At 44.5% G+C, this 25,624-nt stretch overlaps 1 protein-coding gene across 4 annotated transcripts in view; it reads left to right on the top strand.

Annotated features, from left to right (window-relative positions):
* The window catches only part of DOCK11 (dedicator of cytokinesis 11), a 191,193-nt gene that overhangs the window by 86,680 nt on the left and 78,889 nt on the right, over positions 1–25,624 (top strand). For all 4 annotated transcript variants that reach the window (XM_032331697.1, XM_032331695.1, XM_032331696.1 and 1 more), the window contains 14 exons: positions 66–188; positions 378–454; positions 3,006–3,190; positions 3,283–3,348; positions 5,306–5,398; positions 7,424–7,547; positions 10,920–11,041; positions 11,673–11,759; positions 13,562–13,651; positions 19,022–19,140; positions 20,618–20,687; positions 20,769–20,894; positions 21,803–21,874; positions 22,662–22,808. In XM_032331697.1, the coding sequence (XP_032187588.1) occupies positions 66–188; positions 378–454; positions 3,006–3,190; positions 3,283–3,348; positions 5,306–5,398; positions 7,424–7,547; positions 10,920–11,041; positions 11,673–11,759; positions 13,562–13,651; positions 19,022–19,140; positions 20,618–20,687; positions 20,769–20,894; positions 21,803–21,874; positions 22,662–22,808 (1,501 nt within the window). The remainder of the gene's footprint in view (positions 1–65; positions 189–377; positions 455–3,005; positions 3,191–3,282; positions 3,349–5,305; positions 5,399–7,423; positions 7,548–10,919; positions 11,042–11,672; positions 11,760–13,561; positions 13,652–19,021; positions 19,141–20,617; positions 20,688–20,768; positions 20,895–21,802; positions 21,875–22,661; positions 22,809–25,624) is intronic.

The raw sequence follows: 25,624 nt of genomic DNA on the forward strand, positions 1-25,624 counted from the left end.
CAGTAAGTTTGTCTTAATTTGTCAACACTTGAGAATTTAAAAAAAAAATTCTCTTGTTGTTTTAGACCGATTTTCAAGGATACTCAAGGTTCTCTGGATCTGGATGGGAGATTTTCTCCTTTGTATAAACAAGACAGTAGCAAGCTTTCAAATGAAGACATTCTCAAGTTGCTCTCAGAGTACAAGAAGTAAGTGCTACTGTAGTAAATTGATAAAATAGATGAATTACAGTTTCTTGATACGATGAATGCGAGTCATATGTGGGAGAAACTGAATGCTTTGGAGCATTTTTGGATTTGGAAGTTTGCATATAGGGTAACCAGTGCGTTCAGTATTCATAAATTTTAAGTATAAAATATTTCTTATTTTACACCTAGGCCAGAGAAGACCAAATTGCAGATTATTCCTGGGCAGCTCAACGTCACCGTAGAATGTGTTCCTGTGGAATTATCAAGTAAGAATTCACATGTTAAAAATAAACCTCAAAGGGCTACATTTGTATCTCAGGTTTTTAATCTTTTCAATATATTTCTTGAGGTTTACACGGTGCTTTAAGTGCCTAGGGCTGCCATAAGAAACTCCTAAATTGGCTTAAGAAACTGCCATAAGAAACTCCTACAGTTGGCTCCTTAATTGGCTTAAGATGACAGATTCATTCTCTCCCGGTTCTGGAAGCTGGAAGTCAAGATCAGGATGTTAACAGGACTGCATTCCCTCTTAGTGCTCTAAGGCAGACTCCCTAGTCACTGGATTTAGGGCCCACACTAATGCAGTATGATGTCATCTTGACCCATCACATCTGCAAAGACCCTGTTTCCAACTGAGCAGCCAGGTGGCCCTGTAAAGACCCTGTTTCCAAATACAGTCATATTCTGAAGTTCTGGTGGCCATGAATTTTGGGGGGATGGGGGACACTATTCAATCCAGCACATGTAGTGAATAGTTACAAATTAGGAAGTGTGTTAAGTTGATTTTATCAGATGCTGTTTCATATGTAATATATCCTGTAGTGGCTCTTCCCCAGTCAGTTTCTGCTGCTTTTTGCCTTGGGTAAATCCCATCAAGGAATCCAAAAGGAAGAGAGTTTCTTTTCCTCTCTAAAGACAAGGATCTAAGATCTCAGAAGAAGAATGGGCAGAAGACAGAAAAGACACTTTGCAGGAAGTAAAATGGAGTGGCTAATAAAAACTTGAAAAATATTCAAATCTCTGTAATAATGCCACTAATGCAGTTAAAGTAGCAAAATGCTTTTCTTCTCTGTCGCATTTACAAAAATGTTTTAAAGTGCAGCTGTCTTAATGCTGGCTGGGTTTTAGCCAGGCACCATCACCTGTCGTGGGTAGGAACACGATGTGGTAATCGATGTTCACAGATGTCTAGAACTAAGGCATTTTGATTCTGAGCCTCTCTCTATCTGTTCATTTACTGAACAAACTTTGCAGTAATGGAGATTAACATCTAGGAGTGACAGACAGTAAATAAGAAAACAAATGAGCATTTTGAGTTGGTGATTGGGGTGGCCGAGGGAGGTCTTGGTCTGGCTCAGAAACTGAAGAATGTGAAGGAGATAGTATATGGTGGTTGGGGACAGTATGTTCCAGATGGAGGGCGTTGCATATGGAAAGAACGTGAGGCGGGAGCAAGCTTGGTTCATAGGAGCAGAAAGGAAGCCAATGTGGTGTGTGGTGGGAGCAATGAAGATGGGAATGAAGCAGGAGAAGTTCTGCAGGAAATTGGATAGACCACAGTAACTCTTTAAAGGGTTGGATCTTAGTTCACGTGCCATAAGAGGTCACTAAAGGCTCATAAGCAGAGGCGTGGCACCAGATTCACACTCCAGAACACCTAAGAGTACAATGGATTATTTTTTCCCTAAAGAAATAATTTGGAACATAGACAGGAGTTTATGCACAAAGGTGTTCTTTTTCACGTTGTTTATTTTGGAGAGAGATTGGAAACAACCTAAGAATCCAGCACTGTCGGTGTGGTTAAGGTGTGATGGTGCACCAGGAAACTTCACGCAGCCTTTCATGAATGATGTTGATCTAGAGTCCACAGAAGAAAACATTAGATCAAATGCCAAACAAAAAACAAAAAAACCCCAAAACCCAACCCAGGATCAAGTTCCGTATATACAGTAGAATTTGTTTATTATTATGTAAAACAGACATCGAAAGGAGACGAGAAGAAAATATGTCAAAATAACTAACAGTAGTTCTGTCTGGACACTGGACCCATCACTTGTCTCCAGATAGTCCACTCTAAGTATCACTGTAATAATTAGAGAAACCCGAACCCAGCAGAAAACACTGTGTCCTCAGGTGTGACTCTTCCTGGGTCTTCCTGTTCGATCAATACCGCAGTGCAGCAGGGACAAGCAATGTTAGAGCTCCTCCAGTATACGAATCACCTCTAGTCCCAGGGCTGCTCGGATAACCTCAGCTGCCACGCTTTCCTGAGCCTTCGTGCTTTTCACCTTCCAGAGTATTGAATTTATTATTGGCAACACATCCCAAGATCTGTCATTTCCAAAGGCCTCCTTTATTTCTTGGTGAAAATTGCACCTGCACCAAGTTAACTTTTTGCAGAGTGACTATCCATGAGCTAATTGGAGGCATACATTCACTGTTAGTTCCCTGATACCAATAAAAATTTGCAGTGAAAGCTAAATTGCAGCCACAGGAGGAAAAAATGTAATGGATTTCTCTGCAGAGTTTAAATTTGTAAAAATTATGATGTGTTATATTTGGCAAATCACTCTACATTGAGAACGAACCAGCAATCGTGTCTGGTTGGGATGGTCCCACTCAAATCAGTACCAGGCTACGCCATCTTGTTCTTCTGGATGCTTAAAGTGGTTGTATGACTTTTTGTCAATCACTAAGAATTCTGTTTGTGAAATCACTCTTTGAGAACGCAGTCTGCGTATATTTTTATAAAGGCAGGAATGTGTTCGTGATTGCTAAATTGTATTATCTTTGCCTGTTTTCTTTCTTCTGGCATAGATTGTATTACTTCTTCGTATGTGCCCCTGAAGCCTTTCGAAAAGAATTGTCAAAATATTACTGTGGAGGTTGAAGAGTTTGTTCCAGAAATGACAAAATACTGTTATCCATTTACTGTTTACAAAAACCATCTGTATGTATATCCCTTGCAATTAAAATACGATAGCCAGAAAACATTTGCCAAGGTAAGCAGTATAAACTGTACATTTTGGGGTATAAAATGCAATTCATAATTTTCTGGTTTTAGGACTCATTTTGAGTGATTAATCATTTTTAGGCAAGGAACATCGCAGTGTGTGTGGAATTCCGGGATTCAGATGAAAGCGACGCTAGCGCTCTAAAGGTTTGTTTATAATCTCGAAAAGCATACGCTTTTAGTGTAAAGTGCCTGGGTGACTCAGTGGGTTGGGTGTCTGCCTTCGGCTCAGGTCATGATCCCAGAGTCCTAGGATCAAGCCCCTCATTGGGCTGCCTGCTCAGCGGGGAGTGGCTTCTCCCTCTCCCTCTGACCCATCCCCTGATTGTGCGCACACACATGCCCTCTCTCAAATAAATAATTAAAATCTTAAAAAAAGAAGACGATAAAAAAAAAAAGACGACGATAAAGATTTTGGTACTTGGTGGTATTATAAGCTAAGTTTAATTTCTTTAAGCGCCACAAAGAAAATGTACTCAAGAGATGATGGTGCTATTGCCTTTTCTACTCTGACACATTAACTGTGAGGATAAAATATTTAAAAAATATCCAAACAAGGTAGGAGCTTGTGTAGCTTTAAAATGGGTAAGCTTCATAGACCAGCATTTTGCTTTTGCACCTCTTTGATTTTGCACCGCTCTGATGTGCCATCACAAGGTCATTTTCTCCTGTGACCTGATAGTTTCTAATGGTATCATCAGGGGACTGTAAACTCTTTTCTCCTTGAAACCCGAACAGGCTTCGAGCTATCAGAAGCACAGCATGACTGCTTTGATCTGAGACAGGACTTCTCCGCTGGTGCCTCCAAACTTGGATTCGTGGTGGAGGCCAAGTAGAATCTTAGTGTTCTCTGATGGAACAATCCTTAAATACCTCTCACGTCACCGGGCCTCTGTCTTTTCGCTCTTGAGCATATTAATCAGAGGCCTGAAAGAAAAGTTCCAAGAACATTTAGCTGTCACGATTGGTTTGGCTGGGCCCCTACTTCTCTAGCTTGAGCCTAAATCAAACAGATGACGGCTAGTCCTCCACTCAGACCTCCTGGGGGAAAAGCCTGGAAACCCTTAACTAAGCCATTGACTGGATGTTTAATAACCCCCAGCTTTGAAAAGAGGTGTTTCGTTGTTTTTGTTTTTTTGTGTTTTGGGAGAGCTTTTTGTTTGTTTTTTGTTTTATTTTGTTTGTTTCCACCGAGAAACCTTAGTTAAGAATTAGCTGGCTCAAATTAGGTGCATTTTCTCTGATTCCCTCCTCACTGGACATGAGAATGACTCTTCCTTTTCCCCCCATGCAATGTCCTTTCGTACCCTTAAAGAGTCTTAGCTTACCCCTCCACAGTTCCCGCAAATTGCCTCCAGAACTGTATTTCAGGAGAATTGGTAATGCATTCACAGGGAGTTCTGAATTTCATTTCTTAGCTGGCCTAGAGGCTGGCTCTGAAGTGACAGGGCGAGGCAGTTAGTACTCCATATTTATCCTTGAGCTTATCGGGCCCGTAGAAGTACAAAACTCACACCAGAAATGCAAATGGATCTTTCCGTGGAACCATAGAAAGCCTCGCATTTATTTTATGGGTCTCACAGAAAGCCAGTGACTTTTAAAACGTGGCTCGTAAAGTGAGCCAACAGTAAGCTTGTCTGTACCTGGGTGGACATGCAGTTTTTCATGCCTTTAGTCTAGGAATGTGTGTGTGGTTTAGCTCCTTACCTTGCCCGCCGCTCAGAGCGTCCAGCAAATGCTGCTAACTGCCTGGTGGGGAGCTTCTCCTAGGAAAAAAGGCAAATGGCATGAGACAAGTCAGCTTTCCAGATCTGGTTTCAGAGTGTTCCCCTCCCAAATGAGTAGCCACGTTTGACTTCTTGCTGTCAGCTAATGGGGAAGTGCGTTTTCTTGAGGACCAGAAATTTGGAAGCATCCATGCGGCCAAGTTCAAGGGTGTCTGGGGTGGTAGCTGGAGTGACTGTAAATGATTCGGACTTTACAAGCTCACGGTGGGCTTGGCCATGGCTGTGGGTTCACGGATACCTCTAACTGTGTGTGGTTCCGTTGTGTTATATGTAGAGGCCTTCGCTGAGATGGGTGACTCCATTTCCTTCTTTTGCAGTGTATTTATGGAAAACCCGCAGGGTCTGTTTTTACCACAAATGCTTATGCTGTTGTCTCGCATCACAACCAGAATCCAGAGTTCTATGATGAGGTAAGAAGCATTTTTCTGATGTTCATAAAACACAGTGGTGGCTCTTCTTTTTCTCTTCATCTCCGTCATTTTCTCTGCCCTTGCGGTCCCTGAATGTTTTGTCCTGTGAAGATAGACACACCAAGGCGAAGGGCTTGGCGCCCTTCGATGAAGGGGGAATTCGCCCACCAATGGAAGGGGCTCTGGTGAGACCTAAACATGTGGGGAAGAAACAGGAGACCAGAGCTAGGGTTCTGGCCTCACTTTGACAGCTGGCTCCGTGACCTTGAGCAAGTCAGTTTCTCCTTTTCCTAGTCTCCCATTTCCTCAGCTTTCGAAGAAGAAATTCAGACGAGACATCCTGAACGCCCTTCTGCATCTTTCTTCCTGTGGTTTTGCATGGGGCTGGGGGCACAGCTGCTGTGGAAGTGAAATGCTTTGAGAGACACAGCAGCATGGGAGGGCCGCCAGGACCCCGACGACCGCTCTAGTGCCTCGGTACAGTGTAGACAAAAAGGAGTGGGATGACCTGTCCAGCTCCATGCCCCCGTCCACCCCAGTCTACCTCTCTGCCTCTGCCTCTTCTTCTCTTTCCTTCTCCATCTCTTGTCTCTTTGTACTTGCCATTGTCTCTCTTAGTATCTCTGGCACAGCCTCTTCCAGTCGGTGTGTCCCTGACTTGTCCAAATCTGCAGACCGCCTTTGATTCCCACGTGTCTCTGTGAACCTGGCTATGCATCCCAGGCTGGAAGCTTGGCTCTTTCTGCTTCTCAGAGCTCTTTGTCTGAAACCATCCCCACTGCTGTCACGGTTTTTCCCCAGATCCACCTGCTCTCATGGTCCAGGGTTGGGGGGTTGTATCCCAGCTTTAGACCACCTCCCTTTCTCCATCCAGCGCTCTTGGTGTGGTGGGGGCAGGGAGGAGCAGAGCAGTGCCTTGCAGCTTTGTCCCCTGGGGAGGGTGGATGCCCACATTTCTGTGCAGCAGAGCGTTAGGCACCCAGATGGTCTGGCCGCCGTGAATAGGCGTGTTCATGGTGAAATATACCTACAACCGAAATTAGTCTTACACCAAAACCCTGCCTTGTGTGAATGATGATGAGGCCAGATGTCCAGCACCAAGCTGTTTTAATATACAAAACAACTGTTTTAATATATCCCCCTTCCTCATGGACACCCGTTACTCCAGAAGACTTGATCATATAGCGAGTAATCCACATTATTTGGGGGGGGGGGGCCCGAAAGAAACGGGCTTTTCAGACACTCGGTCTATATTGACCAAGACAGAGCGAGAGATCGCAAGAGGTTGCTTGTGTCTCAGGCAGGTGAATGAACACGCATCTGATCAATTAAATTTGCGATCCGTCTTTTGTATACTTCTGGGGGGCTGTAAAGACATTTGTGGGGTCCTGATTGGAAAATCACTTGAGATGCTTGTATTAAAGTATCATTTTCTAGAATTGAAGTCATGTACCAAGGGTGGTGATTTTTATTTTTTTATTCAAGAGTTACCTTGCGTTTTTCTTCAAAGGCTACGTATGTGAACTGTAACTGGTGGATACCGTAATACCATAGTGAGTTTCTGCATGTATATTTGCAAAGCTTAATTCTTTTTTTCCCCATGCAAAGGAAGGCAACAATTTAGAGAAAAGGAGACTTTGAAATTCAGTACACATTTTAGATTGATTGTGTTCACTAACTCAGATTGAGTTCACATACTCTCCCTAGGCTGTGAGGCTGTGGTTTCGATCCAGTGTTTTAGAAAATCTGCTGCAAAGCTGCATCTAGGAGAATCCTTTGGACTCTCCAGCATAAGCCATAAATCAGCCCTCACTACCCAGGAGGCTATTGTTGTCAAATTGAAACTGACTGGAAAAGTCTTTAGAGTACATTTAAATGATAACTATTATTTGATGACTTGGCTTGCTGTTTAGAAAAAAAACATGTCATCGGAAAAATATGATGAAATTGAACTAAAGGTCTGACTGTCCAGCTTGACAACGAAAACAAAACAAAATGTGATGTGTGATTTTGCTGTCATTTCAGATTAAAATTGAGCTTCCCATTCACCTGCATCAAAAACATCATTTGCTTTTTACTTTTTACCACGTGAGTTGTGAAATTAACACAAAGGGAACAACCAAAAAGCAGGACACAGTGGAAACTCCGGGTATGTGTACTCTTTCACTGTCTCTTTCTACAGCTATTTGAGGTGGAATTGTCTAGAACGTAACTTCTTTTCCTCAAGCTACAAACCACTTCTTCCCCTCACCAAAAAGTACATTTCCAAGTTAAAAAGTTCATCGGTGAAAGATGAATTATAGGTTCATTTGAACATCATTTCTTTTAAGTAGAATGGCTCAGCAGCCAGAACTTTACAGTTTGGCTCGCTAAGGAAGTGGGAAGTAAGCCCAGAGCCCAGGGATATATTGAGCCAGAGGGAGATTGGGGACCCACCTGGTTCTAGTGAGAGCAGAACAGATTTAATGAATTTGAGTCAATTTGAGCTGGTAGTGAAGGGTCAGTCCTGGTCCCATCCAGCAAAGCTTTAGATAAATCAGTGGGAAGCATCCTTAGGCGAACACAGAGGCCCTAGAAACATGGAGTATGCCACTGCCACTAGATAAATGTCGGCAGCGCCTGGGATTCAGAGCTAAGCTAGCCTGGAAATTCATTCATTCATTCATTCATTCATTCACCAAATATGTCTGTGTATTTATTATGTGCAAGGCATTACAGTAGGTACTAAGGAGAATACAATGGAGATTCAAACACAGATCTTGTCTTCAGTGAGCCTGTGGTCTAGCAGGGGAAATGAGATCTATATAGACAATGATAGGACAAGACAGGAAGTAATAGCTACCGAAAAAGCGGTGCTGTGTAATTTCAGGGAAGAGTGAGTTACTACTTCGACTGGTTGGAGGGACTAGTAGCTGGGAATCTGGGAAGGCTTCCAGGAGGAGGTGATATTTGGGTGAAGCCTTAAAGGGGCAGGGTAGATTTTGAGAATGCGGTGATGGCAGGAAGGTAGATTCCAGAACAACAGAAGAGCTTGTCCAGAGGCCGAGTATTGAGGGATATGGACAGGGAGCCATGCGTAAGTTCAGTAGGACCAGAGCATGGGGTATTGGGAGAGGAATCAACAGGATGTCAGGTTGAAGAGAAGGCGCCAGATCATGGAAAGCCTTGAATGCCAGGCTGTGGATTTGACTGTATTCTGTCACCAGCATGAAAATATCGGAGGGCTGTAAATGCTGGTAAGAACTCTTCTACAGGAAGTCCCATTGGGCAGCAATGTGATGGCGGAGGGAGTTAGAGCAAGAAAGAAGGAAGAGGCATCAGTTAGGGGCTACTTCAGAGGTCCAGGAGGAAAGGGGGCCGCCCTATGGCAGCAGCTGGGCAATGGAGAGAAAGAAATTGCAGAAGAAGAATATATTGGTTCTGGCAAATGGTTAGCAACTAGAGAGAGATTATTCGGAGTTAGCGCTGAAGCGTCAACACTGGAAGGAAGGAATTTGCAAGTAGCAGAATCAACGGGGTGGCGGGGAATCCTAGGTTTGGGACTGCCATTGAGTTCGGGGTGCTGGTGAGACCTCAGAGTGATGCCTGCCATGCAGCCAGACTGACGTATTAGGAAGTTGGCCTTAAGGCTCACGTGGTCCTGTTCTCTGTCTCCACGGGAACTGCAGTTTGATCAGGGCAAGGGACCTCGGGGGTTGAGAAGAAATCGGGCAGAACAATAGGAACCCAAGATAGTGCACGTCCTAAAAGACAAATTACTCTTTCCTTATTTAAGTCCTAGACTGAAGTGGGCCAAGGGCCCGGTAGCGCATGGGATGGTTATTCCGTGGGCCCCTTATCATGTAGAACTGTCCACCCATAAGTGGCTTCACATCCCTGAGCCAGAAGGCATGTGCTTGACACCGTACCTTTCCAGCTTCCAAGGGCTCTGAGTTTTGACTGAGAGGCACCCTTGGCCGTGCTCTGATAAATTCACAGTGCAAGAATGTTGCCGAAGCAATTCCACAGAGACCAAAAGTAGACTGGCAGTTGCCAGGGACTGGGGGAAAGGGGAAGTAGGGAGTGACTTCTGAGGGGTGTGGAGGTACTTTTGTGGCTGTGATGGAAGAGTTCTGGAATTAGGTAGTAGTCGTGGATGCCTGGCTTTGTGAATATGCTAAAAACCGTTGATGAGTATGCTTGAAATAGACAAGTTGTATGGTATCTGAATTCTAGCTCAATAAAAATGTCTATGGGGGAAATTTTCACCCAAGAACAAGAAAGAGATTTTTCCTCTTTTTCTGGACTGGAAACCTTTGGTCACGTGTCTGATTTTTTCAGTTAACTACCCTGACAGAACAGCTCCGAATGTGCTCATATTAACTTTTGTCTGCTCCTTTTAAGAGAAGAGCTCTGGGTAAACCATTTCTGAAGTTATGCTAGTAAAGATGGCCTTCAGGCGCCTTTTGGAGTCTGAGAAAACCATTCAGTCTCCTTAGAGAAAGCAACATATTTGTCTTCTTTGAAGAATTAAAGCATTTGCCAAATGAAAACATTCTAACCAGATTTGTGTTGACTTCTGTGTTCACAGTATAAACACACACACTCACGCAAAGAATTTTAGTATATGTGCTGCCGAAGCGAGCACTACGCAAAGAATTTTAAAAGAATCAGAAGGCAGTGGCTTTCAAAAAGGGCCCTCCAGCCAACACCCTCACTCATGTGCCAAAACTTGGTCCCAAGCAAGCTTTTTTACAGCTGAGTTATAAACCCTTGAAGCCCAGAGTAGTAGGCTCTATAATGGAAATAATGACCCTGCTCCAGCTGAGGAATACAGATGGCTCAGGCTTTTTTAGCTGGAACGTGATGAGTTTTCTAATAGAAATCCAAGAAGCTCTTTTTAGGAAATACAGAGAAAATACAGGGAAATCGCTCCGTGGATTCAAGTCTTAATGCTGTGCCCCATCTGAATTCTGCTACTACCCCTCTGCCTTCTGTCGTCAGGAAAACCTGACCTTGACTTGCGACCTTAATTTTCCATAATCCCTCACCGTTGGGTTGCTGAAAGAAAATGCGCAACACACTGATTGCTGGCTGAGATTGTCCCAGACCCGGGACTCTGTGCTCTCACTAAGGATGGATGTGAGAGCTCCGACTCTTTTCAAAAATAACTCTACCATGAGTTACTCCCCAAAGAGTAAAGATAGTGGTACCGATGCACTTGAAAAATTTTTCAGGTGTTCTCCTATATTCTTTCTCTGGGGTCTCTCAGTAACTAGGAAGTGGGAAGACTACGTTCTTTCCCAATTTATAGTCCAGGAAGTTGAGTAGAGAACATGTTAGTGGACAGGGTGGGATTAGGAAGCCAACTGCATTGTTCCCTCCCCAGGGTTCAGATGCCCACCGCATGGACTCCCATATACAGACCCCCCGAAACATCGACACCCCGCCCTGTACTCCAGCAGTCAGAGATTTATGTAGCTAATTGCATTTGCAATTTCGTCTCTCATCTCTCATCTCATCTTGATTATTGTCTTGGCAGTTGGCTTTGCCTGGGTACCTTTGCTGAAGGATGGGAGAATCATTACATTTGAGCAGCAGCTGCCAGTGTCCGCCAATCTTCCTCCAGGCTACTTGCATCTGAATGATGCAGAATCAAGAAGGGTAGGAAAATCACTGCCTTTGCTGAAGGCATTGCCATGAAATATTTAAAAAGTAGACTTCCGTATTCTAGCGGATAGCTTCACAGAGTCCGGTCTGCGGGCTGGTCCACAGGAAAGGTAAGTATGGAAAAGGAGTGTTTGAAAACTTTGAGAGCAGTGTGACCAAGGTACCTCCTGTCTGTTGATTCTTTTTTTTTTTTTTTAAGATTTTGTTTTTAAGGAATCCCTCCACCCAACATGGGGCTTGAACTCATGACCCTGAAACCCAGAGTCCACATGCTCTTCTGACGGAGCCAACCAGGCACCCCTCGTGTCTGTTGGTTCTGAGGACAGTTTTAAGAGCTGGGGCTTGGATTTTGGACATCATCTTTAAAAATGCATTTATTTAGTAATTCATTTTTATTGTGATTTTTAAAAGTATCAGCCTGCAACGGATTGGAAATTCAAAATGATTTCAGATCCGTTTACTCTCAAGGCAGGTTATCATCTCCAGTAATTTCCTATGTGTGAAACAAATGCATTTGTTTCTGGGGTTCAAAAAAAAGGGAAAAAGTTGAAATGCATGAAGGTGTCATGTGTCACTCATCTATGCATAGGTATGTTATGGAAACTTATCTATTTTCTGTTCACAGCAATCTAATGTGGATATTAAGTGGGTAGATGGTGCGAAGCCTTTGTTGAAGATTAAAAGCCACTTAGAGTCTACGATTTATACTCAGGTAAGTTTCGTCATGTTAACTTTGTCAATTTTGATATTTGAATTTTTTTATTTTAGTTTGTTTTGAGGAATCTCTACACCTAGCGTGGGGCTCGAACTCACAACCCCAAGGTTGAGTGTCACATGCTCTTCCGACTGTGTCAGGCGGGCGCCCCTGAATCTGTTTCTTGCTTTAGAATAGACTGTATTTGATTCCTGCGACCTTAGAGAAATTGTGGCCTCAACGACTTTCTCATTAGTAATAACATCGTTCTTAATAGTTGTAACTCAGATTTTATAATCCCTTTCAAATCCCCAGATCTGTTTATTCCCTTTAAATGGATTCAAGTCTCAGAAAAGTCTGAAAGGATTGTGGAGGCCCTTATCACCTCTTTAAAAATTTTTTTTTTAGTTTTTGGGACAGTTTGGGCTTTACAGAAAGACAGGATGGTACAGAGAATGCCCATATACCCTTCACCTCCTTTCCCTGTTAGTTTTTTTAGTATATGTGCTGCCAAAGCGAGCACTCCCTGTTACTTTTTTGAAAGATTTTATTTATATATTTGAAATAGAGAGAGAGCACAAACAGGGAGAGGGGCAGAGGGAGAAGGGAACAGGGAGCCCAATGCAGGACTCAATCCCAGGACCCTGGGATCATGACCTGAGCCGAAGGCACACGCTCAACCGGCTGAGCCACCCAGACATTCCACCTAGTTAACCTCTTACATTCATTAGTATGGCATGCTTGTTACAGTTAATGAACCAGTAGTGATACCTAATTAATGACTAAGGTTCGTATGTATTTACTCAGATCGTCTTAGTTTTTACCTATTAATGACCTTTTTGTGTTCCACAGTTCTGTCCAGGATACTGTATGACATGTAGTTGTCCCATCTTCTGAGGCTCCCCTTGGCTGTGACAAGTTCTCAGACATTCATTGTTTCTGATGACCTTGCCCGTGTTCATGAGTAGTGACAGTTGGTAGGCTGCCCTTGTGTTAGAGTTTGTCTGATGTTTTTCTCACTGTTAGACTGGAGTCGAACCCAGAAATTTGCAGTCAGTGGGTCATGGATGACTAGTACAGTTTGCTCTTAGCCTTACCAGGCATGCAGTTAGAATCAGATATCTATTAGAAGGTTCAGGCACCGTTCAAAATATCACCGATGGACAAGATGCAGTCAACGTTCCTTGGTGTCGCCTTTATGAGGTCCATCTTGACGCACCCCCCCCCCCCCCCGCCCTGCCCAGTTCACTGTTTCATGGATGGATGACTGACCCAAGGTCACACAGATGCTAATTGGAGGAAGCAGGTCAAAATCTACATCTTACTCTCCCAGTTCCAGATACAGTACATGCTGTCCAGAGCCCGCATGTAACACCTAGATCCCATATAGGACAGCCATACACTCGCCAGCCAAGTGCCGTGATAGATTGAGCATCGAGTGCCTGGACCTGTCTGGTAGCTCCCTGTGGCTCCAGACCCCTTTTCCTACTCATTTCATTAAAAATGTGGAAGCAGGCCAACTTCAGAGGCTACACCCATCAAAAACAGAATTAAACGGAGGTTTGACTAGTTGCACAAAAATTGTGGCTTACCCGGGATACTTAGGGACATGCTCACTTTGCCTGGCTTTGCTGCTTTGTGCAATGGTCCAGGGGACTAAAGGTCGTGGACACAGACGTTGGTAGATGCAGCTGCCCGGTCTGGGCGAGCGAAGACCCGGATGGGTAGGTTTGCAAGATGTGGGCGGAGTGGGCGCTGGAGAGCCCATGTCCGAGGGTAAGGAATCACATTTCACGTGGCTGTGTCCATCTGTTTTTCAGGATCTCCATGTGCACAAATTCTTCCATCATTGCCAGCTGATTCAGTCAGGCTCGAAAGAGGTTCCAGGGGAGCTCATTAAATATTTAAAGGTAAATGAACGGCTTTCTGTGAAAAGGTTTGGTTTTAGTGTCTTCCTTGTTGCCACCTTTTGATGGGGGCAGGGGGAGTCAAACTAACCCCTTACCATACTTCGGGCCGTGTACCCTCAAGAGAATACTTTCCGTGTGCTTTTCTTTCAAGTGCCTACTTACGAGCAGACCTCAGAGTTGCGACCTTAGCAAGGGATTTTGTAATCAGAATCTGTCGACATATTTATGAAAATCTCATGAGGATGTTTATTTCAGTTCCATAAGTGGATTTTTTCAGGTGTTTTCTCTTCCTGCTGACTGCCCAGGAAGGGTGCTGTGGGGAAAAGGGTCAGGATTGAAATGGAATCCCCTTTGCTTGGAATAAAATGACAATTCCTGGGTCTGTGGGTGAAAGAATATTAAAAGGGCCAAGTAAAGACAGAGAACCCTCATTTCTGCATGTTGTGTGGGAGTGAGCCTTAAGGAACACCACATTTTATCCAGTGTATCGAGAACCCAAGGCTCCCGTTCATTCCCTAACGTGGTAGGACCGAATTGCACATCACAGGACCTAGCTGACAGCCACTCTCCTTTTGGTTGACCTACCTTTGGTAGGTCAAAATTCTTTGAGGAATTTATTTAAAATAATAATTTATTTAAATTATGAAAAATTAAATTAAAATGAAATAAAAATAATTTATTTAAAATAAAAATTTTTAAATGAAATCTCTACAGGATTTCCCTTTGGACATAGGTTACTACTTAATGCTGTTCTCAGGAAACAAAAACGTGCATTTCTTTCAGAGAGGTAGTGCGAGATGAGATAGCATGGGTGGATGGTGGAATCATTTGCCAAGTTTGTGTCATAGACCTGTCCCTCATTAGCTCGGGGACTGGGCTTGGCCAAGTGACCGAGCTATTCCAAGCCTTCGTTTCTTCATCTGTCACATAGGGAGAACCAGTAACGCCAACCTGTAGGGTGGTTTTGAGGCTTACGTGAGCTAGGGCATCTGCTACGTAGTGCAGTAATCCCGGAGTCTACACTGATCTCTTGAGTGCTTTCGATGGGCCAAGCATCATTCTAAGTGTTTGGAATGTAACTGAAGAAAACACTCTCCCTGTCGTCAGGGGGCTTACTTTCTGGTGGAGGGGGATGGACAATAAACAAATGAATACATGAATATATACATTCATTCAGGTGGTAATAAGGGCCACAAAGGAAACTCAAACATATCAAAGAGAAAGGAAGAGTGAGAAGGGGTCTCTCTTCTCGGTCAAGTGTCAGAGAAGGTCTCTGGTAAAGTGACATTTGCCAGAGACCTAAGGGAAACGAGGGCGCCAGCTAGGTGACTTGGGGGGTGCTGGGAACAGCAAGTGCAAAGCTCCCCCCCGTCCCCCAGGAGCTAGCTTGGCGTGTTCAAGGGACGGTGGGAATTCCAGAACGTAGGGCTGGCACACGCAGGGAGAGACCCTCATACTGGAAAGGTAGCTGAGGAGCTAGCCAGGTCAGGCCTTGTAAGCCACGATGAGGAGTTTGAATTCTACCTTCGATGAGATGGGAAGCCCTGCTGGGCGATGAACAAAGGAGCCCCATGATGGGATTTGGGTTTTTAAAGTCTTTTCCTGCCTACCAGATCGAGTGTGAACTGTTGGAAGGGTAGAAGCAGGGGGATAGTTGATAAATGATGGCTATTATTCTTAATCATCATTAAGAAGTCTGATCGTCCTCTACCTTCCAAATCCTTTCCTTGGGTAATGTCTAGAATGCCTTTATGTATGTATGCTTAGCCTACTAAGTTCTTTGGCTTTTCTTCCAGTGGGGAACCTTTGTAAAGTTTTAACGGAATGCAATAGAGCAGAGCATCATTTTCAAATGTACTGGTAGTCTTGAAATGGAGAAAAAAAATGTACTCATATTTGTGTGGAAATTAGAGTGTGGAAATTTCTGATATTTATGTGACTTTTGCTCGCCCTCTAGTGGCAGTCAGTGAAATGCCGCATGATTACAGAAAGTGCCCAGTTCCTGTAAGGGACCGTTAGTCCTGAGTGAGAGTCTTGAGATTTTTTTTTTTTTTTTCTTTTACAAATGAGGAGACTGAAGCCCGAGTAGAGAGGACTTACCTGTGGTCGCTCACCTGGTTAGGAGCAAAGCTGAGCTGAGCCTGTGGCATGTCTCTTGACTCCTAGTCCCACAAATGACATTCTTTTGCCAATTCACTGGCCCTGTACTTGTTGAGCTTTTATTGTGTATGTAATAGCTTCCCAGGTGTTGCGAGGCTTGCATAGAAGAATAACTTCGGGTCATTGCTCATGGGGATCTTAAAGCCAGTCGGAGAGACAGGACATGTATAAGCAGAATGACGATATAAGTGAGTGGTACCGGAGAGAGTCTGGGGCAATATGTGGTAGGCAGCAAATGCATGATCCAGGTTATAGTGTTAAGGGTCCAGGGAACTGAGGAATCCCTGAGACTAGACACCTCCATTCTTTATTGTAATGCTTCGGTTCCATATTTTATTTGTTGATTCAGTCATTCGCCAAATACTTAACCGAGCACCTCGTGGGGGCCAGCTAGTGCAGTGGGCACTAGGAATAGGATGGGAAGGCAGTTCAGACCACATCCCTGCTCTAGCTGGGGGTAGAGAGGGTATAAATGAGTAATTTGAGATCAAGATGTATATTGCGGAGAAAATAGAATGGATGAATGGGATCCGACATGAGAGCAGTGCATTCTAGATGGAGTTGTCGGGGAAGGCGTCTGAGGACATGATGGATGAAGCCAAAAGGAAATTGATGAGAAGAAGATAAGCATAGGGGTTAAAGCTGTGGCAAAGGAGGACAGAATATCACAGCGGGCGTAAACACCTTGCGATGGTGTTGGAAGGATGGAAAAGAAGAAAAGATGAGTAGAGCTGGAAAGCAGTGAGCAGCTTGTTGGGGGGGGCATGAGATGAGCTTAGAGGGGGAGGCGGGGTAGGTATGGGAAGCCCTTGGCAGCCTTTTGTTCGTGGTGGTTTGTTTGGTCTATAACAAGGAGGAGAAAGAACACTCTAGTTGTGTTGAGAGTAAATTACCAAGGAGTGATACTGGATCAGTTTTGCCTTGAATGCCCATCTCTCTTTTCTGCCTGACATTATTTATTTTAATTCTTACTTATTTGAGAGAGAGAACAAGCAGTGGAGAGGGGCAGTAGGAGAGAGAGAGAGAGAGAAGAAGAAGAAGAAGAAGAAGAAGAAGAAGAAGACGACGACTCCCCACTGAGCAGGGAGCCCGATGCAGGGCTAGATCCCTGCACCTGGAGATCATGACCCAAGCCAAAGGCAGACACTAAACTGGCTGAGCCACCCAGGTGCCCCATCCACTTCACTTTTCACCTGCATCCTCTCTGCAACCTCATTGGACATCCTCTGCCCACGCGAAGACTCCATTGCTTCTTTCTTCATGCATTCATAATGCCACTATTGTACTATTCACCATTGGCGTTATAGGTTTAGTTCTAGGTCTTTCCCCACCGAGTCTCTGAACTGCTTGATGGGGGATCCAGGTGGTTTTGATGTGCTTGGCCCTTGGAGGGTCATTTAGTATGCCTTTGTCGAATGACTGAAATGAGCGGCCTCACCGAATTAGGGGTTTCAACTTACTTGGAAGGATGGTTAGGATGTGGCTAAAAACCGAACAAATGCACAAAGGTGGGCATGCGTAGGATATACTCCCAGAGCAGTCAAGGCACCGGTCTGGCCTCGTGAAGAATGAGGAGTGTTAAGGCTGGAAATCTAGGTTGGGTCTTAAGTAATCTTGGCCTTTAGGCCAGAGTTTGTTTGGCCCTGCTGACATTTTGGACGGGTTCATTTCTATTTGGTCGGTGGCTGTCCTGTGCTAGGACATTTAGCTGCATCCTTGGCCTCCATCCACTAGGTGTCAGTAGCGCTCGCAGTTGTGACAACCCCAAATGTCTGCGGACATTGAGGGATGTCCTCTGGGGTGGGAGGGCCAAGTGGCCCCTGGTTGAGAGCCACTGCCCTAGGTAATAAGGAAGCATCACAGGCATTTTGGGAAGAGGTGGTCTGATAGAACCAAATTGGGGGGAGATGCATCTGGAAATGAGAGCTGGATGTGTGGAGAGTCAAGAGACCCACTATGAAATGATAAGACTATTTTGGTTACAGATTAAGAGGGGCGATGGCAGTAAGGCTGGGGTGGGGGGCAAAAGGAAGGAAAAGCTCAGAGGATAGCCCACAAGTTCCTTGAGTTCGATCTCTTACCTAGTGCATCTGACCAAAGAGAATCTGCCCAGAAGGAAGAGGTCACTGCCGAGATGCTTCGTGTGTAGATACTAGTGTTCTGAAAAGGGTTGGTGTGGCTAAGGACGGTGAGACAGAGCAAAAGAGAAATAGACCAGTCTCCTCCGTCTCTGCATTTCCCATCACGCTGAACCTTGAGCTGGTGTAGAAGGTGCCTGGTGAGACCTGTTTGTCTTCACCTTCCGGTTGGCTGGTTGATTAAATGGTCGAGTGAATGTCTGAGTGAAGGAAGGGGTGGGGAAAAGGGAAGGAAGAAGAAGGACATTTTATAGATTTTGCTGCCGGGATCATTTCTGAACATACGAACACGTTGCCTCTCTGTGCTTGGCGTACCTGTGGCTGGAGACAGGGTGTTAGCCCTGGGAAGAAATGGACTGTGGGGATTTTTGAATGCAAGTCTACCTCAATTTGTGGATGGGCCAGTGCGAAGCTAGTTACATGGAGGAGTGTTCTTTACTGCATCTCACTTCCTTCTCAGCAGATTAGTGGATGGTCCACATTCTGTAGAACGTGCTCCATGCTGGGGGCCAGCAGGCCAGTCTCCAGAACCTTCAAACACATCTGCTCTCCCACTCCAGTGGAGTGCCGGTTTACCAGGAGTCTGTTGTCTTTATTCCCAAACCCCTTTATCCCACTTACACTTTTTATCTTTGGTAGATGAAGTGTTTCATGTGAAATACACGAACAAAATCTGAGTGCTGAAATAGAGATGTGGTTAAAGTAATCAACAAAACAAAGTCCCCTATTTTTAAAATTTTATTTATCATTTATTTTGACACAGAGAGAGAGAGCACAAGCTGGGGGAGCAGCAGGCACAGGGAGAGGGAGAAGCAGGCTCTCTGCAGAGCAGGGAGCCCAATGCGGGACTCAATCCCAGGATCCTGGGATCATGACCCGAGCAAAAGGCAGATGCCTAACTGACTGAGCCACCCAGAACCCCCCAAAGTTCCCTGTGTTAGGAAGCTGCCATCAAAGTGGGCTTATATTCAAGTGAACGTATTTCTCGTTACTTAATTTTTTTTGTTGCTTCACATTTGCAAGTTATAGCATATTTCTATGTGTTTTCATAACTAATAATGACTTGTTTTAGTGTTTGCATGCCATGGAGATCCAAGTCATGATACAGTTTCTACCTGTAATTCTTATGCAACTCTTCCGGGTTCTCACCAATATGACCCATGAAGATGACGTTCCTATCAACTGCACCATGTAAGTTTTGGTGTTATAATACAAAGACGCAACTTTTGTTTCTTTTTTGTGTTTCTTCATTTTTCACTATAAATTTATCTTCCAGATAAGAACCCAAAAGTCAGATATCTAATATCCATTTTCTCTTGTTTCATGCTTCTCAGACTGGGGAACTTGTATCGCCAGGGATAGATGGTACCAGAAACCATAGAAGAACATGTGTTTTTCTCCACCAGGGGTTCTAAAACCTGGCTGCATGTTAGAATCACCTGGGGAGCTTTTAAAGAGGTCTGTGCCCAGACCACATTCATACCAACGAAATCAGAATATCTAGGGGTGGAACTCAGCATCTTTTTTTTTTTTTGAAGTTTTCCAGGCGATTCCATAATGCAACAGAGTTTGAGAACCATTGTCCTAGACCGGTGTTGTCCGATAGAACTTTTTCCAACCATGGAGTTGTTCTACACTCGGGCTGTCCAATATGGTAGCCATTAGCCACATTTAGATATTGAGCACTTGACATGGGGCTAGCGTAGCTGAGGAACTGAATTTTTCACTGTTGTGAATTTCAGTTAAATAGCCACAGGTACCTAGTGGCTCTCATGTTGGACAGAGTCACCCTAAGCCATGAAGTTTTACTCAAAACAGTGAGGGAATATAATTTTTATGGAAACAAACAAGGATCTATGGTAGAGTAGAAGGCAAAATGTTCTGACTTTGCAGTTCAAGTAGGATGCTTGAATGCTTGAACTCAGTGGGGGATGTTTCTGGCTTTGTTGCTTCTGCTGTTGCCACGGCCTATCCCACTGGGCCTTACGTGACACCCTGGCTCTGCTGCTGGGGACAGTCTGCTCAAAAATTTACGAAGCATTCCTCTAGTCCTGTGGTTCTCAAATACGGCTCCTACCCCAGCAGCATCAGTATCACCTGGGGGTGGATGAAAAATGCTCATCTTTGAACTTCACCCCAGATCTCCAAAATCAGAACCTCTGGGAGAGGGACCCAGCCTCCTGCCCTCTAGGTGATTCTGATGCATGATCAAGTTTGAGAACCACTACTAGTCTCGTAGATGAATTTTAGATTTACTGCTAATCGCAGGTCATGCCATTACACCTGTCCTATCTCTCTCTTCCTTTTCCCCATCTGTTGCTGTGCTTTTCATTTTCCTTTTACTCCCTGGAGGGGATTTCATCCCCCCCCCCCCCCACCGGAGGTCTGTTGGCCCATTGTAGCCAAGCTCCTACTTGAAATGTGCACAGAGATTTAGAGCAGAGACATCTGGGCTGGAAACACACTAGCCTTCTTTTGAACCAGGAAGTGTTTTTGCAAGGCCCTGAGCATGTTAGATGCTGAAGTCTTTGTTAGGCCACCTTATGTTGTCTGCGGTCCTCTCACTTTTAACGCTTCGGGTAGTGTGGGGGTATTTTTAGGGCTAGACGGTCCAACTGTGGAAATTCACCATAGCCTGACATGCTGCCCTTTGCGAATGTGTTTTCAGGGTTCTCTTACATATCGTTTCGAAGTGCCATGAAGAAGGCTTGGATAACTACTTAAGATCCTTCATCAAGGTTTGTGGAGGAAACTTTGTTTTGGAGCCGTTTCTTTTCTGTGAGAATTTTGACTGACGATTCATTTTCTTTTATTTGTAGTATAGCTTCCGACCTGAAAAACCTAGCGCTCCTCAGGCGCACCTGATACATGAGACCCTGGCTACCACCATGATTGCCATATTGAAGCAGTCTGCCGACTTTTTAGCAATAAACAAACTGCTGAAGGTAAGGAAACGGGACACAGCAGGGGAATAAAAGAAGCCAGAGACATACTCGCTTGATGCCTTCCCACTCGGGTCCTGGTCTTTTGGTCCTTTACCCCCTTCCCTTACCACTCTGCTCAGGTTTCCTTCTCCCTCATGCGCTCCACAGAATCTTCTTCGTTCTCTTTACCCTTCCTACCCACTCCCTGTTCTCAGTCGAACGTGTAATAGAATTGTGTAAAAGAAAGACCTGGGTTAAAATCCACCAGCTAATAGTTCTGTGACCCGGAGTCTGTTACTGACCGTCTCCAAGCATCCAGTTCCTCGTTTCTAAAATATAAGTGAAGCACTTAACACGTCATTACTGGCACACAGACACTCAAGTGGTGGCTCTTATTTTTGTCATGAGTTTTACTGTTTCTGGGAATGATGGAATTTCAATTGCAGACAGCTGAGGCTATATCTGCCAGAGGCTTCTCTCTACCCTTCAAATATACTCAAGCAAACACCTGTGCTCCTTGGGCTGGCCCCAGTGACGTACCAAGGGCAAGGCTGGGTTCCTCACTGGGTGCAGACCCTAGTAAGATTCATTGTCTGTAGGGAATTGAAAAGCAATCATAAAATAAACTAAAAGTTGGTTTGCCGTCAGCAAATCAAAACAATGTGAGTGATAAAATGCCTCCCCACAGAGGGCAACATTCCCACCACAGGCTCTTTGTACCTCAGCAGCCGGCCCTGAAGTACAATATCACATCTCTGGCAACACGCTTTGGAGGTATTTTGTGGAACTGCAGTCGTAGAATTGCGATCACCTTAAAATGCTCTTAAAGTTCAGAGATCAGACCCATATTGATTTGTCCAGCTTTGCTAAGCTTCAGGATTTGGATAACTATTAAACATTGATTTTATGTATTTGTTTGTTTATTTTAGTACTCATGGTTTTTTTTTGAAATTATTGCAAAGTCTATGGCCACATACTTGTTGGAAGAGAACAAAATTAAGGTAAGTATGCTCAAGAATAATACTTAACATGGGCAGAGAAGGCTCATTTTATTCACTGGTAGCAATGACACGCAAATCCTCTTATGCTGAAAGGTGCTTAGCCCTTAGCTTTTTCAGTTTTGCCTTAAAACACACACACACACACACACACACACACACACACACACATACACACACACGCACGCTCACACACACACACACCCATCAGATGAATTGCATAAATCTGAGGTCTGACAGTTCATGCATTTTCAGAGTCTTCACACACTCTTCCACGTACATTCTTTAGTTATTTGCCACGTAAAATGCATTTGCTTTGAAGCTTTCCCCTCATCTTGTAGCTTGAACATGTCTCTGTTGAAACATTTTCTCAGTTACAGGAATTCTAGGGTTCAGATTTGTGAAGTGAAAGTTACTCACCTCGTACTTGCCATTTTTATCAGATTTTTCACAGGGCAGGCTTACCAAAATCAAGATGCACGGATAAATGAGTTCTTTGTTGTCAGGAAAATAAAAAAATGGAATGAAAGCCTGGGGTGTGTCTACATCTCAGGAATGTGATGCTGAGGTTGGCTTGTTGATGATTTCAGTCAGTTCTATTATTCGAGGCCCAGGTAGTTCCTATAGTAACCTGAAGTGTACATTGAGTTAGTGATGGCATTTTTAAGTTGGGAGAAGAGTTAGACTCCAGTTAAACACGGGTATGTCGAGACTGTGTTTGAAACTAAGAATGGCAATTGATTTAGACCTTTTGCGACTCTGACTTTTTGCTATGCCTATTTCATTGAAGCTTCCCAGAGGCCAGAGATTTCCAGAAGCATATCATCATGTCCTACATTCGTTGCTTCTCGCGATAATCCCCCACGTGACTATCCGCTATGCCGAGATCCCTGATGAGTCCCGAAATGTCAATTATAGTTTGGCTAGCTTCTTGAAGGTGAGTTAAAGGCAGCCAGAACGTGGTAAGGAATTATTCTTCACCAGTATGGTCTTTAAAGCCAAGGAAAAAATTGCCCACTTTCTAGAGACTTGGCTAGGCCTGCGTAAGCCTGCTGAAGAAACATTTTTTTTTCAAGATTTTATTTATTTATTTGACAGAGAGAGAGAGAGAGACAGAGCACAGGCAGTGGTGGGGGTGGGAGGCAGAAGAGCATAGAAAGAGAGAGAGAGGGAGAAGCAGATTCCCCATTGAGCAGAGAACCAGATTAGGGGCTTGGCCCTGGGATCATGACCTGAGCTGAAGGCAGATGCTTAACTGACAGCCACCCAGGTGCCCCTGGGGAAATTTCTGACTGAATGGGTCCAGCAGTTAAACAGCCCAGTTTGGGCGCTTGGCTGGCTCAGTCTGTTAAGCACCTGCCTTTGGTTCAGGTCATGATCCCAGGGTCCTGGGATCAGGCTCCCCATTGGACTCCCTACTCGGGAGGGAGCCTGCTTCTTCCTCTCCCTCTGCCTGCCGCTCCCCCTGCTCCTCCTCCTAATCTTAAAAATAAACAGCCTGGTTGGTTGTTTTTGTTTTTGTTTTAAAGATTTATTTATTTGACAGACAGAGATCACAAGTAGGCAGAGAGGCAGACAGAGAGAGAGGAGGAAGCAGGCTCTCTGCTCAGCAGATGTGGGGCTTGATCCCAGGACCCTGGGATCATGACCCGAGCCGAAAGCAGAGGCCCTAACCCACTGAGCCACCCAGGCGCCCCGTGGTTGGTTTTTTTTTTAAGCCCCCCATGGAAATGGCTAATTAATTAAATCAGAGGTCCCACACAGGTGGCTTAGCGAGAAGGCATGTTTTGCTCGTTTCACATGATGTTTTTTCAAATATGTTAATTTGAGTACCTTTAGATGGGGCACGTACTTTCTACATTGCCACAGTCCCCACCACTCCTTAGCATGCCCCTGACTCTCCTTATGCATCGAAATCCTTCTCTGACCCCTGCTGGTCCTTGGGTCTGTATCACTGGAACTGAAGCAACCTGTTTGCTGATGTGACCACAGCCTCCATGTGGTTAATCCACATGAGGGAAAATTGTTAATCTCCGCCCATGAGATGATTTTGAGAGAGATGGAAGCTCCTATGTTGATGATGGACTGCACATTTATTGTCACTGTATTTTGTCATTATCTGTACATAAGGGACAGTGCTTGAGTGCAGCTGTTCTATAAAGTGGAAGACAACAACATTTGATTTGTTGCAGAGAAGGGGCATGGGTTTGTAATGCAGTCAGTTTTCACTTGCTCCTTTCCCTCCTCTCCTGGCTCTCCGTCTTACCTCAACCATATGTGAAGAACCTCAGGGTCAAGGATCCATCCAAGTACTTTTAATGTCTAACATACTCTAGTCTTCCCTATTCAAAATTCACAACAAGGTTTTCGAGCTCCAGAGTATGGTTTTCTTTTTTTTTTAAATGATTTTATTTATTTATTTGACAGAGATAGCTCACAAGTAGGCAGAGAGGCAGGAAGAGAGAGAGAGAGAGAGAGAGAAGCAGGCTCCACGCTGAGCAGAGAGCCCGATGCAGGACTTGATCCCAGGACCCTGAGATCATGACCTGAGCCGAAGGCAGCAGCTTAACCCACTGAGGCACCCAGGCATCCCAGAGTATGGTTTTCTGATAGAAGAGCCCTCTTTGCCAGAATTAAGATAAAAACTTAACGCTGTTACAAAAACTGGTGTGTATCAAAAACCAAACATCCACCCATCTTTTGAAAGTAAACTAGGGAGGACAGTATTTGAAATGTAATGTCTCCGTTTCTTCCATGGAGTTGGAACCTGAAGGTTACTATGTAAAGGGGCTAGAACATAGTTGATGTCATAGCAGTGTTGACTTCCTCGAGTCAACAAGCATTTGCCTGTGAAGATTCAGCGGTGGAAGGCTGTCTCCGAAATCCCGTTTCTCCTATATATTCAAGATACAGTGTGAGTGACTGTTTTGCTGTAAGCAGAAACAAGATACAGTAGGAAGACCAGAACAGGAGGGATTATGAGCAGGAACCTGTTGAGCAGAGCCTAGAAGAAAAGTTCCCTGGGACAAGAGTTGGTGTTACAGGTAGAGGATCCGTGAGCAAAGAAGAGGAAATATGTGTGTCTGGGAGTTGTTTAGGGAGGATCGAGGTCATCGTGCAGAGCATTTAGGATGTATGGAGGTAGGGCTGGGAAGTTCGTCTGGTGCCCGGTGATGGAAGGCCTTGAACGTCAGTCTAAGGAATTTCGATTTTGATCTGTATGCTGTGGGGAAAGACCAGCAACTTACGAGGATAAGTTTGTTGCTGGAATGATGGAAGAAGTGAGGGCAGCACAGTCAGGGCAACCGGCTAGAACCTCAGTCCCTTCCCCTTGTCTGCCTGGTAGAGTCCATTCATCTTTGAGGCTCAGCTCTGCCCTCACCTTCCCATGGCGTGTCGAGCACACCTTCTGTCATTCAGCCGTGCTTTCCATACTTCCGTGGTGCTTCTTACAGCGCCATATTTTGATTATTTATTTGTCTTTACCGTTGGAGGAGTATAAAGACCATGTCGTATTCACCTTTGTATTTCTCTAGAACACTGTCTCAATCTCTGTGAGAAATGAGATACAGTTGGTTGATCAAATATTGAGTTCCTTGTATTTCACAGGAACAGTGTGGACCCCATGGAGAACATAAAGGGAAAGAGAGACTTTCTGTTGTCCTGTCTGGGTAAAAAGACAGGGAACTAATAAGTAAAACACACACTAGCATCGAAGAAAATGTTTAACAAGGGACTAGTGGGCCAACATGG

The sequence above is a fragment of the Mustela erminea genome, chromosome X (assembly GCF_009829155.1).
Source record: "Mustela erminea isolate mMusErm1 chromosome X, mMusErm1.Pri, whole genome shotgun sequence".
Taxonomy (NCBI): domain Eukaryota; kingdom Metazoa; phylum Chordata; class Mammalia; order Carnivora; family Mustelidae; genus Mustela; species Mustela erminea.